At 41.0% G+C, this 15,645-nt stretch overlaps 1 protein-coding gene across 1 annotated transcript in view; it reads right to left on the reverse strand.

Annotated features, from left to right (window-relative positions):
- Nucleotides 1-6,878: 6,878 nt before the first annotated feature.
- TM9SF2 (transmembrane 9 superfamily member 2) overlaps nt 6,879-15,645 on the reverse strand; it is a 33,565-nt gene continuing 24,798 nt past the window's right edge. The window contains exons 14-17 of the mRNA XM_068164883.1: nt 15,429-15,580; nt 14,133-14,244; nt 12,374-12,545; nt 6,879-7,986 (exon numbers count right to left, since the gene is read on the reverse strand). Of these exons, the coding sequence (XP_068020984.1) occupies nt 7,919-7,986; nt 12,374-12,545; nt 14,133-14,244; nt 15,429-15,580 (504 nt within the window). The 3' untranslated portion in view covers nt 6,879-7,918. The remainder of the gene's footprint in view (nt 7,987-12,373; nt 12,546-14,132; nt 14,245-15,428; nt 15,581-15,645) is intronic.

Below are 15,645 nucleotides of genomic sequence, written 5' to 3' on the forward strand. Positions count from 1 at the left end.
CAAAGCTGATTAACAATGCAAGAGTAAGTACTTATCTTTGTTGTCATCTATTTGCAGCCCTAGAACTTTTAGCATTTTTCATGCAGTGTGTTTCCTGTTTATCCCTTTAGGCAGTGTTTTCACTGAGGACTGCAAAGCTACAGTTTCCCCTTCCTGACCTTGCACAAAGATAGTCTATCAGACTGCCTCTGTCTGTAGGGGCTCCGCCTGATTCTGTTTGTTGGACATTGTGCATTGGGACTCCTCTGAGAGCATGAAGAACTGTATTTCTGCATTGAATTGCATGGGAGATGGCATGCTCAGGTTATACTACTAGCAGTCCTCTGAAGGGTCAGGGATGAGTAGAACAGGAGATGGTGCCCTATCCAACAAAACACTGAGTTTCCAAGTTGTGTCTCATTCTGTGCAGCAACAGTCTTCACAAACCTCTGTCAGTAAAGCTATTTCAAAAGTGTGGTAGTTCTAGGCTCTGCCTTTAAAAATTAGCTGCATATTTTGAGCAGAAAAGTAGAAAAGTATAAATAAATCACTATTGGGTGTAAGAAGGAAAGCAAAATATTGTTCTAAGCAAATTAATTGGATAAATGTGTGGGGTAAAAGGAGCTGTACCATAACGATTCTTCACATTTCATTTCCATTGCCATTCCTTTCTTCTTCTCTTCCAATCTGGGCTATCATTGCTTCACCTTGGGAGATAACAGTGCTTCTGGCTGACCTTGAGATAAGCCTAACCCACTGCTTTTCTCTCAGCTTCTCTCTCTTGGTACAGGGGGGTCTGGGAGGTTTGTGGGTGTGAGTGGAGCAGCTTCCCTGGTCTTGTATTTTTTGACCAGGGATGGGGGGGGGGGGGTGTTTCGTGTTGTTTGCTAATTGTAAATACCTAATACTGTAAATACTGTATATTTTGTACATATTTATTGCATTCCATTGTAGAGTGTAGTTTTTTGCTTGTAAATACAGCTTCATTTGCTTCTGAGTTAGTCTGGCTAAAAGTTAATGCTGGGGGAAACGTCAACCCACCACAAAAAGACAGAAAGATAGACTTATTAACCCTAAAATAATCCACTGGTGAAGAAAATCTCCAGGAATTTGGAGTCATATTCCTAATCTGCCTTCATTGGTCTGTCTTGCTCCTTGCAGAAATTCAGTTTTGGATCAAAGATATTTCCCCCAGCAAAACACCTCCCTTGAAACTGGTAGCAAACTGACAGAAAAGACTCAGGTTTGATACACAAGCATATTCCTGGTACATGAATCAATTCTTTGATTGGGCTTTGTCCCCACAGGTCTGCATATTATGGAAGGAAGCCTATTCTGTCCTCTGCACTTTTGGTCCAGAGTTACTACAGTCACCCTGCTTTCTAGGATTAACAGTAAATGTAAGGGCACCTGCTGCTTCCCTTTGCTGTGCACTCCACCTGCCTCAGGGCTGCACTGATCCGACATCACGTAGCAGAATGTACACAATTGTGTGATTTAGCTCCCTTGCTGTCACTATGGTCTGGCATCAGGCAGGAAAGAATGACAGCACAAAACGTCCCTTCCTTCTCAGCTCCATCACTAGCCTTGCTACCACGGGCACGCAGTTTCAAGGGGAAGAGTGGTTAGGACTCCTTGTAGGAACTTGCAGAAAAATGCAGGAAACAAGTCTGAGCCTTCTGCTTGATCCATTTTTTAACTCCTAAGTAAGGCTGGAGAAGAAATGTCACAACCTGCTGCCTTTTGTATCTTTGTGCCATGGTGGGAGAGGGATCAGCCTCTCCACCAGCCCACTGACTTAGTAATAACACAGTGACTTATTCATAGTGCACCCAACAGGTGGGAGCAGCATATGGCGCACATGTCTCCACCATCCTCCAGTGAATGAGAAGTTTGTCTTCAGTAGTTCTGAGGGCAAGCAGGGATTGGACTGTGTATATGTGCATGCCAGCCATGTTCAGAGGTCACTATGTGCACTTTTTCCTTGCATAGTCATAGTTGAATCAGTATTCTATGATTCTACAGGCCTCAACTGAATAGGAAATTGTGAACAACTGAAGATCACATAATCATAGAAGAGCTCAGGCTGGAAGAGACCTTAGAGATCATCTCATCCAACCTCTCTGCCATGGGCAGGGATGTCTCAACTAGACCAGGTTACTCAAGGCCCCATTCAACCTGGCCTTCAACATCTACAGAGAGGGTGCATCCACAGCCTCTCTGGGTAATCCATTTCAGAGTCCTTCCTAAGATCCAGTTTAAACTTATTCAGTTTAAATCAATTTCCCCTTGTCCTAGTGGTGGACACTCTCTCCACCACTCCCTCCACCCTTCCTGGAGATGCCCTTCAGGTATTTGAAGGCAATTATAAGGTCCCACCCCTGTCTTCTCTTCTCCAGTATCAAAAATCTCAGTTTTCTTGGCCTATCCTCATAGCAGAGGTGTTCCAGCCCCTAGATCATCTTTGGGGCCCTGATTTGGATTTGTTCCAACAGATCCCTGTCCTCCTTATGGCAGGGACACCAGAACTAGATGCAGTATTCATGGCAAGTTTAGGGGAAATACCAAGAATGTTTTCTCTGTGTTAATAGTTTCCCCAAAATTACATCTTGCTATGATCAATTTGCTTGATATGATCAATTAAAAACAACCAAAGAAAAAAACAAACCAACAACCAAAAATTCCTCCAAAACTCCCACACAAGGCGAAGTAGATCTTGCATCAGCAGTGGCAAAACAATGGCCATGCTGTTCAGAAACAAGGACTTCACAATGTTGAAAGTACAAAGCTGGGAGGACACAGCTTTAGGCCTGTCTCAGCTTTTCAGGCTACTCTGTGGGGCCTCCTCTGAAGCATCTCTTTTTCAGTGATCTTCAAAAATTTGTTTCAAGGTATCAGAGGACCCTTACTCATTGTGTGTCCATACTAGCTAGACACAGGAAATGTTTTTAGCACCCTCATGAATAAATTATTTGTATATGTTATTGTTCTTTGCCCTAACTTTTGGCTACCTACTTCCAGAAACCTTCAAATTAGCATAAAATGTAAAGATACAATGTAAAGGCTAAGCCCCTCCCGTAGCCTACTTTGGGAAAGCCTTTGTAACTGCTCCTCACTGTGTAAGTTTATGCAGTGTGACCAGCAGGTGATGCTAAAATACCTTTGAGGGAAGGAAGGATCTAAACTGCATTTTCACTGGTAGTGTTGGGATCTTGTGAAGCATCAAGAATGTGCCATCAGCCAAATGTGACTGGTTTGATTTGTAACCTTCTGGCATATCTGAGTTACAAGCAGTTAACTACTCATCAGCAGTGAGTTCCAGATGTTTCAAGGTAAAAAGAGCATGATGGCAGCTATACAACAATCACCTGATAAAGTCAAGTCTTTCAGTAGTCCCTGAAAACGTGTGTTTTAGTCTGAAGTGTCACATTTACCTCTGCACATGTACCAAAGTCAATATAGGGGACACAGTCTCAAGCTGCGCCAGGGGAGGTTTAGACTCGAGGTGAGGAGAAAGTTCTTCACCGAGTGAGTCATTGGTCATTGGAATGTGCTGACCAGGGAGGTGGTGGAGCCACCATACCTGGAAGTGTTCAAGAGGAGACTGGACGTGGCACTTGGTGCCATGGTCTAGTCATGAGGTCTGTGGTGACAGGTTGGACTCGATGATCCTCAAGGTCTCTTCCAACCTTGGCAATACTGTGATATGAGGTAACAGGAGAAGTATTTCAGGAGACTTCTGGAGATACATAAATAAGTAGACCACTATTAACTATCTGACATAAGAAGAAACAATGGGATACTGAGGATTAAAAAAACCACGTTAATTTAGAGGTGAGTTGTAGAAAATGGTCTGTCTTGGAGGAGACTCAAATGTCTTTGCACAAGTAGTTTTCTTGCCTTGAAGAAAATACTTGGTTGTGATGTGCTCTGGGAGGTGGAGATGGAGCAGCCTGCACAAGCTGTTACCTAAACTGGTAAGGCACAGAAAGGGGATAGCATGTAACTTCATGGCAAAAAGTCATGGTCACATGTTCCAAACCAGCTAAGCTTATCAAAGTTCTAGCTCATGTATTCCTGGAGCAGGAAAACTAAACCAAACACTGCAGTAACATTCCATTAAAAAACCCAACAAAACCAAACAATAATAAAAATCACATTTAAGACAATCATCAGATACATTTATCATACTTCCAGGTTTGCATGTTAACTTACTCCTTACCTATGAAACTCAAGCTGTCCATGGGTTGAGTAACAACAATTCACCGAGCAATCTGGTTTTACTTGCCATGCACTGCTAATGTAGTCAGGGTTGGCTGCAGCAACCCCTCCCCAGCAATCCCACAAAACCTTGTGGAAATACCTGTCCACCATTTCCTTCTCTGCTGACTGAAGTCAGATAGACCAAACCCACTCCCTATCAAGGTCTCTGTTCTTTCACTCCATGCCTACGTTGCCTGAAGGACAGATGTTGTCTGGTCTCCTTGACAGGACTAGTCCCCCCTTCAAGCATTTTTCAGGCAATCTGGAGAAACTCCAGTTACCTTTCACCTCCATATCCAACAAGGAAACAAGCTCAGCTACTAGTACTCACCATCCCACACAGGACAGGCTTTCTCCTCCCTTGACAAACACTGATAGACCTCAGTGGGATGCCGCAACTCTGAAGTCTCAAGCCACAAAGGGACAGTTAGTGGCATTACAAGAACAAGAGAATACAACTACAGCTTTCACAAGGCCTGTCGACATCTCCATCATAGCTGTAACCACACACATTCTGGGTAGCTGAGTTTGCAAATAGGGAAGGATTGTGCTGGAGGATTTGCAAGTGCTAGATAGGGTAATCACTACTCTTTGCACTCATGGGCATGACAGAGGGTTGAAACAACAGTAAATCTATTTTCAAGCAACCCTAAGTGAGCTGCAAAATGGGAGAAAGGCAAGCAGGAGGTTGAACTAATGACCTTAGCCTTTCCCGCTCATCCCTCACTGCCTTATGCCTGGCACGAAGCCTGTAAAAATACTGTCTGTGACTAGCTCACAGTCAGCTCACGTTTGTGATATGGCTGCATGGCTTCAGCAAAGCAGCTGAGGCCACATGTGATCTATGACAGCAAAAATCCAAGAACTCTTATGGCTGTTCAAACACAGCTAACTATTTCATTAAGAAGTGAAGCACCAGGCTACCAGGCTAAAGATGGACTGGGAGCTTTCCATGAGAGAGCGAGCTTATTGTAGAACTGCTTTTATTTCTTCTTCCTTAGGGAAAGAAAAATAAACCACAAACTTCCATATTGTATTTTCAGAACACTGTTTGGCCTGAGGATCACTTTCAGACTAAATTTGGCAGCGATAGTCCAATTTTTTTCAGACTCTGAAGAACCACTGTTTACCAGCTAACAAAAAAATGACACTGGTATGAAGTATTATAGTTTATCTGAATTTGCTCTGTCTTTATGCAACTCAGCAATTTGTTTCTACCACTTAATCACCCTATTAACTTAATTTTCTCAGCTATCTGTGCAGTTAAGTGCATTTTAAAAAAATGTAGTAGTACAGAAAGATTTTTGGAAGAGGTTAGTATTTGGAAAGTTTAGATGAAAGCCCAAGCCTCCCAAGACTGCTGAAGAGTAAGTATGGTACACAGTAGAACATCTGGATGCCCTAAGATACACCAGAAGCCTGAATGAGGCTGAAAAAGCCTCTACAATTATCTGAAGCAGTAACAGGTTTCAAGAGAGAGGACAACTTCAGAATAGCTCCTTGCAAAATCTGTGATGTATTTCTGAATTGTCCCCAATACCGCACACTAAAAACTAACCATGTCAAATTCCAAAACAGCTACCATGATTACAAGGTAAGGCTGCTTGAAAATTTGCATATGCAGTAGGTTTAGATTCCAGAAGATAGTGACATGCTTCATAAACTGCCTTTAAAGGTGAAGATAAGATACCTGAGAAGCTGTGATGACTTGTCCACTTGTCTGTAGAAGATAAAAAGAGGGAAATAAACCCATCAGTTCCAAACCCATATACATACCACAGTGGCTGTGTCTCACTGTTAACCTGATTTTTAAACAGCAGTTATGAATACATCACAAAAGTCTGTTTTCACATCACTACACTGAAATTCTACATTCCTATTTCAACAGCAGACAACAGATTAGTGTTTCTTAAACTAAACATCCTCATTTGTATAACAACTCCTGATGACTTTTGAGCAGTGGCCATGCACACAGTAGGTGATCACAAATGCCAGGGATATTCAGAATATTCAGTTTAACATTTACATCGTGTCACACTACAGCTCAGCGCATTGGGAAAGAACAAGCACCACGCTTGGCCTTAAATCTTACTGTATCTTTGAGCATGGTTTATCTGAACCAAAGATTTATCTGAAATCAGCATTTCCTAGCAACTGCGTGTGGGGAGTGGCAGAAGAATGAACCCGTCCGTAACATCTGAGCAGAGCTGTGGCTGGGGACAGGTAGAGCACAAAACTGGTGTGGTTCATCTGGGTGGGGTTGTGGGGCACAGCAACTGAAGAAATGTCATCTGAAGCCCTTTAACTTCCCAAAAGCTGGCTTTTAATGACGACAAGTTGCCGTAACCAAAGATATATTGGGTTCAATATTCAAGCATCACCAACTTAAGGATTTCTAGACAGTAAACTGTCAAGAAAACACCACCCCAACTTCGTGAACGGTAATGGGTAGAAGGAGTTTAATTTAAAATAAAATTGTATCAGGCTCCTGAAAACGTGGCAGAAGCCACACTGTGTTAAGAGTATAAAATTACTTGAGAAAATGTGAACAAAATACTCAATTTTGAAAAAAAAAATAAAAAATCAAATATAGTTTTAATGCTAGTCATCCAAAAATCAACATTAGTCTCTTAATATAAGGCAAAAAATAGTTTGGTTTGTTTTATTTTTCAACCTGCATTAAGTACAATCAGCAATGGTTGCCATATAGAATATGCATCATTGGGATCTTTTGAAAGCAAGACCAACAGAGAATGCCGAGTCCTGCGTTACAAGATCTTCTCAACATACCAACAATTCCATAGCAGTCTCTGAAAATGTAACTGGGTTAAGGACTGAACTAATGCTGCAGAGTGGTTCTGTTGAATGTGTGTGGAACCCATTCTCACGTGCCACAATCACGTTTCCATGTTACAGCCACGTAGCAGAGAGAACACTTCTTGCAGATCTGAGGGTGTGGAAATATACATCAAACCATAGAAAAAGCTGTAAAATACTCTACGCAGTGTTTAAGCATCTGTCTTCAATATAATCGTATTTACAGATTTGTATGAACTTGTAATAAGCCACTGAAGACATTTTTACAATATTTATTAGATTTATAAATTCAAGGACTCAGAGGCACGTAGTTTAAAAGGCCAGGAACACCGAACCCAAGGGAGTCACAGAAATCAGAATATTCATGGACGTAACATCAGTAAAAAATAAAAATCACACCCAAACTAAAAGCAACACTTCTTAAGAATTATCCTTCAAAGTTAGCATCATAAAAAGTTCTCATTTCCCTCAAAGAAAAATAATTCATCCCACCTACCCATCTAGAAAAACCTATTTACAGTTGTACTTTGATCAGAAGTATCATTAAGTAGTGTAAGACAGCCACTTCTACTCTGCGATTAGAATTTAACACTTCTTTTAGAGTATAGTTGTATTTACAAATGCATAAATATCCTAACTCTGATCTTCAGCAAGATCTGCATGAAATCGGGTTGTTAAGTCACAACACAAACGTGTTAGTGGAAAAAAGTATTTGGGGCAGCTGCGTGTTCTGGATCGCTCTCAAAGAACAGGAAGCCAATACTTCTGATAAAGCTCAAGTTCAGGGTCAAGACCAGGTCTTTAATTTAGGTTAATGAAGATTAAATCTCTTCTGTGTTAATTCTTTACATTGGTTTCTTCAGTCAACTTTTACCACGCTGTATATTTTGGTTACAAACCAGAAGCATGCAAAGAATCCGATTGTCCCTAAAAAGAAAGAAAGTTACATATTAGGAAGAGGGACACGTAAGACATTAACTTCCATGCACAGTTCATAAACCAGGACATATGTGCAAGCAACCTGCTATCTTTAGTCTCAAGTGCATCCATCAGATCAGATAATGTAAAGCTGCAGGCAGGACCTGGTATTTATAGGCATCAACTATATATAAAAGTATTTCATTATTTTTACAAAGACAGAGCTGATCATGCAGGAGACATTTTAGAATGTTGCTGTGTTTTTTCCTCCTCTTAGTATCATAGTATCAGTGAGGGTTGGAAGGGACCACAAGGATCATCTAGTTCCAACCCCCCTGCCATGGGCAGGGACACCCCACACTAGATCAGCCTGGCCAGAGCCTCATCCAGCCTGGGCTTAAACATCGCCAGGGACGGGGCCTCAACCACCTCCCTGGACAACCTGTTCCAGTGCTTCACCACTCTCATGGTGAAGAACTTCCTCCTCACATCCAGCCTGAATCTCCCCACCTCCAGCTTCATTCCATTCCCCCGGTCCTATTACTACCTGATATCCTGAGAAGTCCCTCCCCAGCCTTCCTGTAGGCCCCCTTCAGATACTGGAAGGCCACAATTAGGTCACCTCGGAGCCTTCTCTTACACATTTATGCTTTGTTGCTTCATTATTCCCCAGTCCAACTCCTTCACACTGCTCTGTTTCACCCTTCTTCAATGACTAGTCACACACACTTTATATGATCTGCACAGCTGGTCAGAATGTCGCTATTATATTTAATAAACCAAGTTAGATTGACAACATCATAATCAGTTTTCATTTCTTAGTTGTACTTCATGGTTCTAGACAATTACAGCACTATCTTTATTTCTGTGTACATCAAGTGAATACAAATTTCAAACCATAGTGTAGTTACTATGCAACTTGTACTTCCTACTGAAAATGTGTTAGATACCTCAAACACCTCTAAAATATTTAATGCAGCTGAAAGATGTAAGCAAACTTGAATGAAATTTAGGACAAAGACTGTTTCTTTGATAACTTACAGGCCTTTTACACGAGGAAAAATAAATAGCTCCACCCCTTCCCTCTGTAAAACTCTTAAGAGAAGTTTTCAACAAAACTAATCTCTTGAACATAAAACAGTCAATGCAGTTGCACTTTGTTAGTCTAACTCTATTATTTCAAAATGCAGACTCAATCAGACTGACAATGGACTCAACAGCACCTCAGAACAACTGTTACGGGAACCTTCATTTCCCACACAAATTAGGACAGGAATAAAGCCCTGAAGATTATCTGGTTTTTGCCTCAGTACCTCTTATAAAATAATAGCTCTAATAAGCACTTTTAAAAAAATAAACAACCCAGCCTTTTTTTCTAGATCTGATAAGAGAGATCTGAAAGTTGTGTGCCAACTCATTCACTATTCAAGCTTAGAAGGAACCATGAATGATACCCCAGTAACATTTGGGTTTTTTTCCCCTTCACGCTTGCTAAACTACTGATGTTTAACTGACTCATTTACTATGATACGTAGTTATGGTCCCAGCTGTGAATCAAAGATTTGTCATGTAGCTCCCGGTATTTTGCCTGCTGAGCCTGATCAATGACCCGGAATGCAGTATGGATGCAAGTGCCTGAAGCATGTGTTACGCTGACATAGCAGCAGGGCACCGTCAAAACCCTTCATGATATGGACCATTTTTAACAGATGAGTAAGCAGCAGTAGAATAGTTTTGATATAACAATTATGATTTTCTCTTTTTAGCTTCTTTATTATCCTGACACACGAAGTCAGTTGCCTTCAGGAGTAGATTTGCTAAATCGCTAATAAGCCTTTTCATGTAAGAAACTAGAGAACTGCCTGTCCCTTTACCCCGCCTCTCATGTTTTCTGTAAAGCCTTATCTCAAAGCACTTCAGTAAATCTCTGAGAACAGCTACCTTTTAACGCAGATCAACCTCAATGGACAAAATTTTTCCTAAATGTTAAGAATCACTCAGAATCACAGAATGTTAGGGGTTGGAAGGGACCTGGAGAGATCATCTAGTCCAAATCCCCTGCCAGAGCAGGAAAGAGACTATTCCCTCAAATTAAAGCATTATTTGCACTTAATCTTGTGGGAACTATATTAAAAAAAACAAACAAAAAAAACCACTAAGCACATGATGTTTCAACCTTCTAACCATTCAGTTAACTTCACATGTATTCTCCTATCCTCAGTTTAGAAACTATGAACCAAAAGCATACAAATGTGAAAGTCTGGTTCACGTTGCACAGCATAACTCACATTTCCACTGTCCCAATTCCATACAAATTGACTACAACAGAAAGCATCTGAAGAGCTCTGAGTGTAAAACATTTCTTCTTTGTGTACTTCTGAACCCACCCTCAGAAGGACTCCCCAAAGTTGCTGGCAGGCACTACTGCACAGCAAACTGGTCAATGGAAAGTGAACACGTGAGTGAGCAAAGGAAAAGGGAGGATGCACTGGACACATCTCAGTATCTCTAGACAATGTCATGTAACGTGATTGACTTCAAAGAACAAGGGCAAAAGATGGAAATTGTATGAGTACCTTAGCTAAGCTAAGTCTCAGCACAGAAAATTTAGTGTAAATCCCCTTTATCTTGAATGTATGCATGCCAGAATTACTGCATGCAACCGAAGTAATAGACTGAACAAAGAAAATATGGCAAACATAATTCTGGTTTTGGCCAAAACCATTTACTATTAAAGGCAGACATGCTGAATATCTGTTGGGAAAGCTAGTGAAAATAAATTAGCTGCCCTTACACTCACAGAAAGGCTAATTATATTTTCATGCTGCTCTGTGAGTTTGCACTGCATTTAAAATTGATCTAGGTACAGTAGTACACATTCAATTCTAGCTGAACAACCATGCACTCTTAAATTCTTTAGTTCAATAAGACTACTAGCAAACCCAAATCAGAAACGAAGATGAAGAGAAAGACAGGGTGAGAAGTAAGACACAGTGAGAAGGGGAGGCAGAATCTTGGATCTACGCATTCAGAATGATTTGCTAACCAATACACAAAATATAAACAAAAGTAGAGATGATGTGTAAATTACAAAATATCCGCAAGCAATGCCAAAACACGTTAGACTTAAAAAGAAGGAAGGAAGATAAAACTAACCACTTTTGGAACACAGCTTGATCACTTTTCAAAGAGATTATATAATATACTTAAGTACATTCCTTCCTTTTAACAGACAATGACCTAAGAAACTCCTTGCAGGCTCTTGCTCCTGCTCATCGTCATCTGCATTCAGTTGTGGTGCACAAGCAGCTTTAATATTTCCTAAGATGAAGTGGTCATGTCTTGGAAATTTTCTGTTCACACTTAAAATGAACTCCATCCTCAAGTGCTGGTTCTTTTCACGCACCATTTTTTGTTCTCCTATGTTAAGTGGAAATGAAAATTCTGCTTCTACTGAGATGTGCATTAAAAGCTCTAATGACAAGCCACTTGTTTTCTAGGAGGTCTCAAAATTTAGCCTGTATAGCTGTGCACATAAATACATCTGTAAGTCTTACAAATTATTGAACTTAACTGTAAATATGAAGTCTGGAATTATTTAAAGCATTGATCATGACAAAATAGTTTAAAAAAATATTGCTCTGTAGGGCAAAGCCCATACAGACAGATTACAGTCTGCTGGAACAGAATTCAGTGTTTACAAGCTTTTTGAGAGGTTAGCAGTTGCAGTCTTCTTGCATGAGAGTTTGAATGGAGACTTCTTGCACTTTCACCACTAGTTTTCCACTCCAAACAAGGGATGTGTGACTGAAGATTCCTTCAGAGTACCGAAGATTTTGTGACCTCATCTCATTTACTGAAGAGGAACTTGAAATGCACCATTTAAGATAGGTGTTTCTCTAAAAGCTCTTTAGTAAAGATCATAGAATCAATAAGGTTGGAAAAGACCTCAAAGATGACGAGGTTTTAACCAGACTGAATCAAAACATGATTAAGAAATTCTTTCTGCCTTTTGTGCCACTTCAACGCAATGGCAAAAGAAGGTAAAGAAATTACAGAAGCAACTGACAAAAGCAAGCTGCATATTTCTCCCCTAATGTTGCATGTGATTTGAAGCACGCTTCTCTAAAGATAATAAAAAAAATTTTGAGTTTGTCACATGGCTAGGAGAGAACTGAAATCTGGAGAGGTATTTATTAGGTTTAAGGTGTTGTATTTGAAGATCTAATTATAGATTGCACCTCAAATTAGCAGATCACAGTTACAAAATGTAACATAACTACCTGGAAAAATAACGAACGCATAAATCCCATCTCAAGGTAAGTTTTGCAGTAGATTCTACTGTGCAAAGCTAACAGCAGACTCAAAATGTAAAATGAAGGTTCGATATACTCACCTGTGAAAAGGAAGAAGATCAAAACCATAATCATGGTATAACCAAAATATAAAATGGTGCTAGCTGTTCCAGTGATTTGCAGTTTGGAAAAAAAATAATGTATTGCATATATTAGGAAATATACTGCAGTGAAACCACTTGTGAGGAATGAACGCCACTGCCAGTGATAGTCCTAGAAGGGGTAAGGGAGAAAAAGAAAGAAGTGATAAGTAACATTCAACCCACCTCTAACACACTGACCCTGTCACTAGATGAAGAGCTACTTCTTTCGATCATCATTTTATCTCAAAAGAGAGTTTTTATAAAGTTTTTTTTTACTGTACATTAAAAAAAAGAAAACCACAACAAACCAAAAAACCAATACTGCTTTAACCACACCATTCGCAATTAGATATAGGAAAGATCAGTATCAAACTGCAAAATTCTAACAACCCAAATAAGGCAGATCATCTGTTGTGAGCCACAGAGACTTTTTTCCCCCCCAAGGCTGGGCATGGCAAAGTGCACTTGATTAAATACAGTTAATGGATTAGTTTAGCATTTTCAGAACACATGCAGTTCTTAAACTTTTAAAAGACTTAGTATCATAGTATCAGTCAGGGTTGGAAGGGACCACAAGGATCATCTAGTTCCAACCCCCCTGCCATGGGCAGGGACACCCCACACTAGATCAGGCTGGCCAGAGCCTCATCCAGCCTGGACTTAAACACCTCCAGGGACAGGGCTTCAACCACCTCCCTGGACAACCCATTCCAGGGCTTCACCACTCTCATGGTGAAGAACTTCCTCCTTATGTGCAGCCTGAATCTCCCCACCTCCAGCTTCATTCCATTCCCCCTGATATCCTGCAAAGTCCCTCCCCAGCCTTCCTGTAGGCCCCCTTCAGATACTGGAAGGCCACAATTAGGTCACCTCAGAGCCTTCTCTTCTCTGGACTGAACAGCCCCAACTCCTTCAGTCTGTCCTCATAGGAGAGGTGCTCCAGCCCTCTGATCATCCTCGTGGCCCTTCTCTGGACACATTCCAGCATGTCCATATCCCTCTTTTAATAGGGGCTCCAGAACTGGATGCAGTACTCCAGGTGGGGTCTCACCAGGGCTGAGTAGAGGGGGAGGATCACCTCCCTTGACCTGCTGGCCACACTTCTCCTCATGCAGCCCAGGATCTGACAGCCTTTCCAGGCTGCAAGTGCACATTGAGAGCTCATGTTGAGCTTCTCATCCACCAGCACCCCCAAGTCCCTCTCTTCAGGGCTGCTTTCCAGCCAGTCACTGCCCAGCCTGTATTTGTGCCTGGGATTGCCTTGACCCAGATGCAGGACCCTGCACTTGGTCTTGTTGAACCTCATGAGGTTGGCTTGTGCCCACCTCTCCAGCCTGTCAAGGTCCCTCTGGATGGCTTCCCTTCCCTCCAGCATGTCTGCTGCACCACACAGCTTGGTGTCATCAGCAAACTTGCTGAGGGTGCACTCAGTGCCACTGTCCATGGCACCAAAGATGTTGAACAAGACTGGTCCCAGAACTGATCCCTGAGGGACTCCATTTGTCACTTAGGGGTAGTCAGAGCAGCGTTTCAGTATTTGTTATAAGTTTTGCTAAAAGAGGTCTGCTTCACTTCTGCAAGACATGGTTTAAGGATATTGAGTGATGGTGCTTTTGTTGAACTCTGGAATACTTCTTTTTGATTACAGAAGCCTTAGAATTTCTTGGAAGCATCCTTAAAACATCGTCAAATATAAATACTAAAGAAAAGTTCTTACCTCTGCACATAGATGGAAGTAGCAGAGCAGTATTGTGGCCTCAGAACATGTAATAACCAAAATAATGAATACCAGAAACAGGAAGCCAAACATGTAATACATCTGGTGAGACCTATAAAAGGGAGTTTAAAAAAAATTCCCATATTAAAATGGACACAGTGCTACTGATATTATTTCTTCATATACAGTACTATCACCTAAACCTTAAGTATTTCCCTTCCTTTCTGAGGCATTGCCAGTTGCATGACCATACGACTGGCCAATTTGGTTTTTAGCTGAAGAACAGCAGCCTCAGCAGCTCAGACTGAAAACAGCAAGAGAGCAAGCTCAAAGCTCAGTCCTGGCTGGGGTTTTAGGAAAAGAACTGACTAGACATAACAAGTGAAATTATGGTTACAGTGAAGTCAGTGTGACCTCTTCCACTGACTTCAGCAGATCTTGTATTTCATCTCACATTTCAATCAGAGAGGCAGAACTGCAAAATAACAAGAAATGTCAAATGTTGTCGCTGTCTACACTGGGTAGACATTTCTGCACCTAGTCAAGGTTCAGAAACAGTTTAAAGAGATCCAATAACTAAGTTGTGTCACAGGAAGACAAATCTTTCACAGTAGGTTAGTTTGTCAGTGTGCTATGAGTGCACATCAGAATTCACTTACACTGGGCTAGTCTTTGATTCTTTACTTTTCACAGAATGTTAGAGGTTGGAAGGTACTTCCAGAGATCAAAGTCCAACCCCCCTGCCAAAAACAGGATCACCCAGGGTAGTTCGCACAGGAACGCATTCAGCAGGTCCTGAGAGTCTCCAGAGGAGACTCCACAACCACAATTCCGGTGCCTTCCTTTATAAAAATTTCACAACATTTGTCCTTGATGCTTTCCCCACCCCCCCCCCCCAAGAGTAGTTTTATTTTGCTAGTCCAACAACAACTACAAAAAAAAAAAAAATCTTAAGTCAATTTTATTTACTTACTACTTTCAAGTTATGTGTTTTATGTCAGCTTCAGAGCCACTACCATATGAGGTCAGGAGTAGCACGAGAAAACTAGCTGAGTATCACAGGTCAGCTGTAAATCGCTAAGCATATCACAGCCACCTCTCTACACACCTGAACAAGCAAAACAGGCACCAAGTATCCTCTAAATCACAAAATATTCAAGAAATGTTAACATTCAGATTTCAATTGAATCTGTATTCTGGTAACCCTGCATCAACAAAAATCAGCCAAAACACTTTGAACAAAAACTTTCCCAAAGAAATGACCACCTTTTATGACAGAGAAAACGTTTAACTTACCAAATACTATTGAGAATAAAGAACAGCTGTATAAAGATACATCCAAAAGGTAGAATCCCTCCCATGATAATGCCAGGTAATGGCTTAGTATAGAACGACTGCTCAGGAATCTGACGAGGGATTTGATTTGTGCGAACAGGATGTTCAATAGCCTTCAGACAAAAAAAAACAGGAACTGCTAAATAAAATGTTAAACTACATCATTATACTTCTGCTT

The sequence above is a fragment of the Melanerpes formicivorus genome, unplaced genomic scaffold (assembly GCF_026170545.1).
Source record: "Melanerpes formicivorus ecotype bairdi unplaced genomic scaffold, bMelFor1.0.p_v2 SCAF_1, whole genome shotgun sequence".
In the NCBI taxonomy this organism is placed as follows: Eukaryota; Metazoa; Chordata; class Aves; order Piciformes; family Picidae; genus Melanerpes; species Melanerpes formicivorus.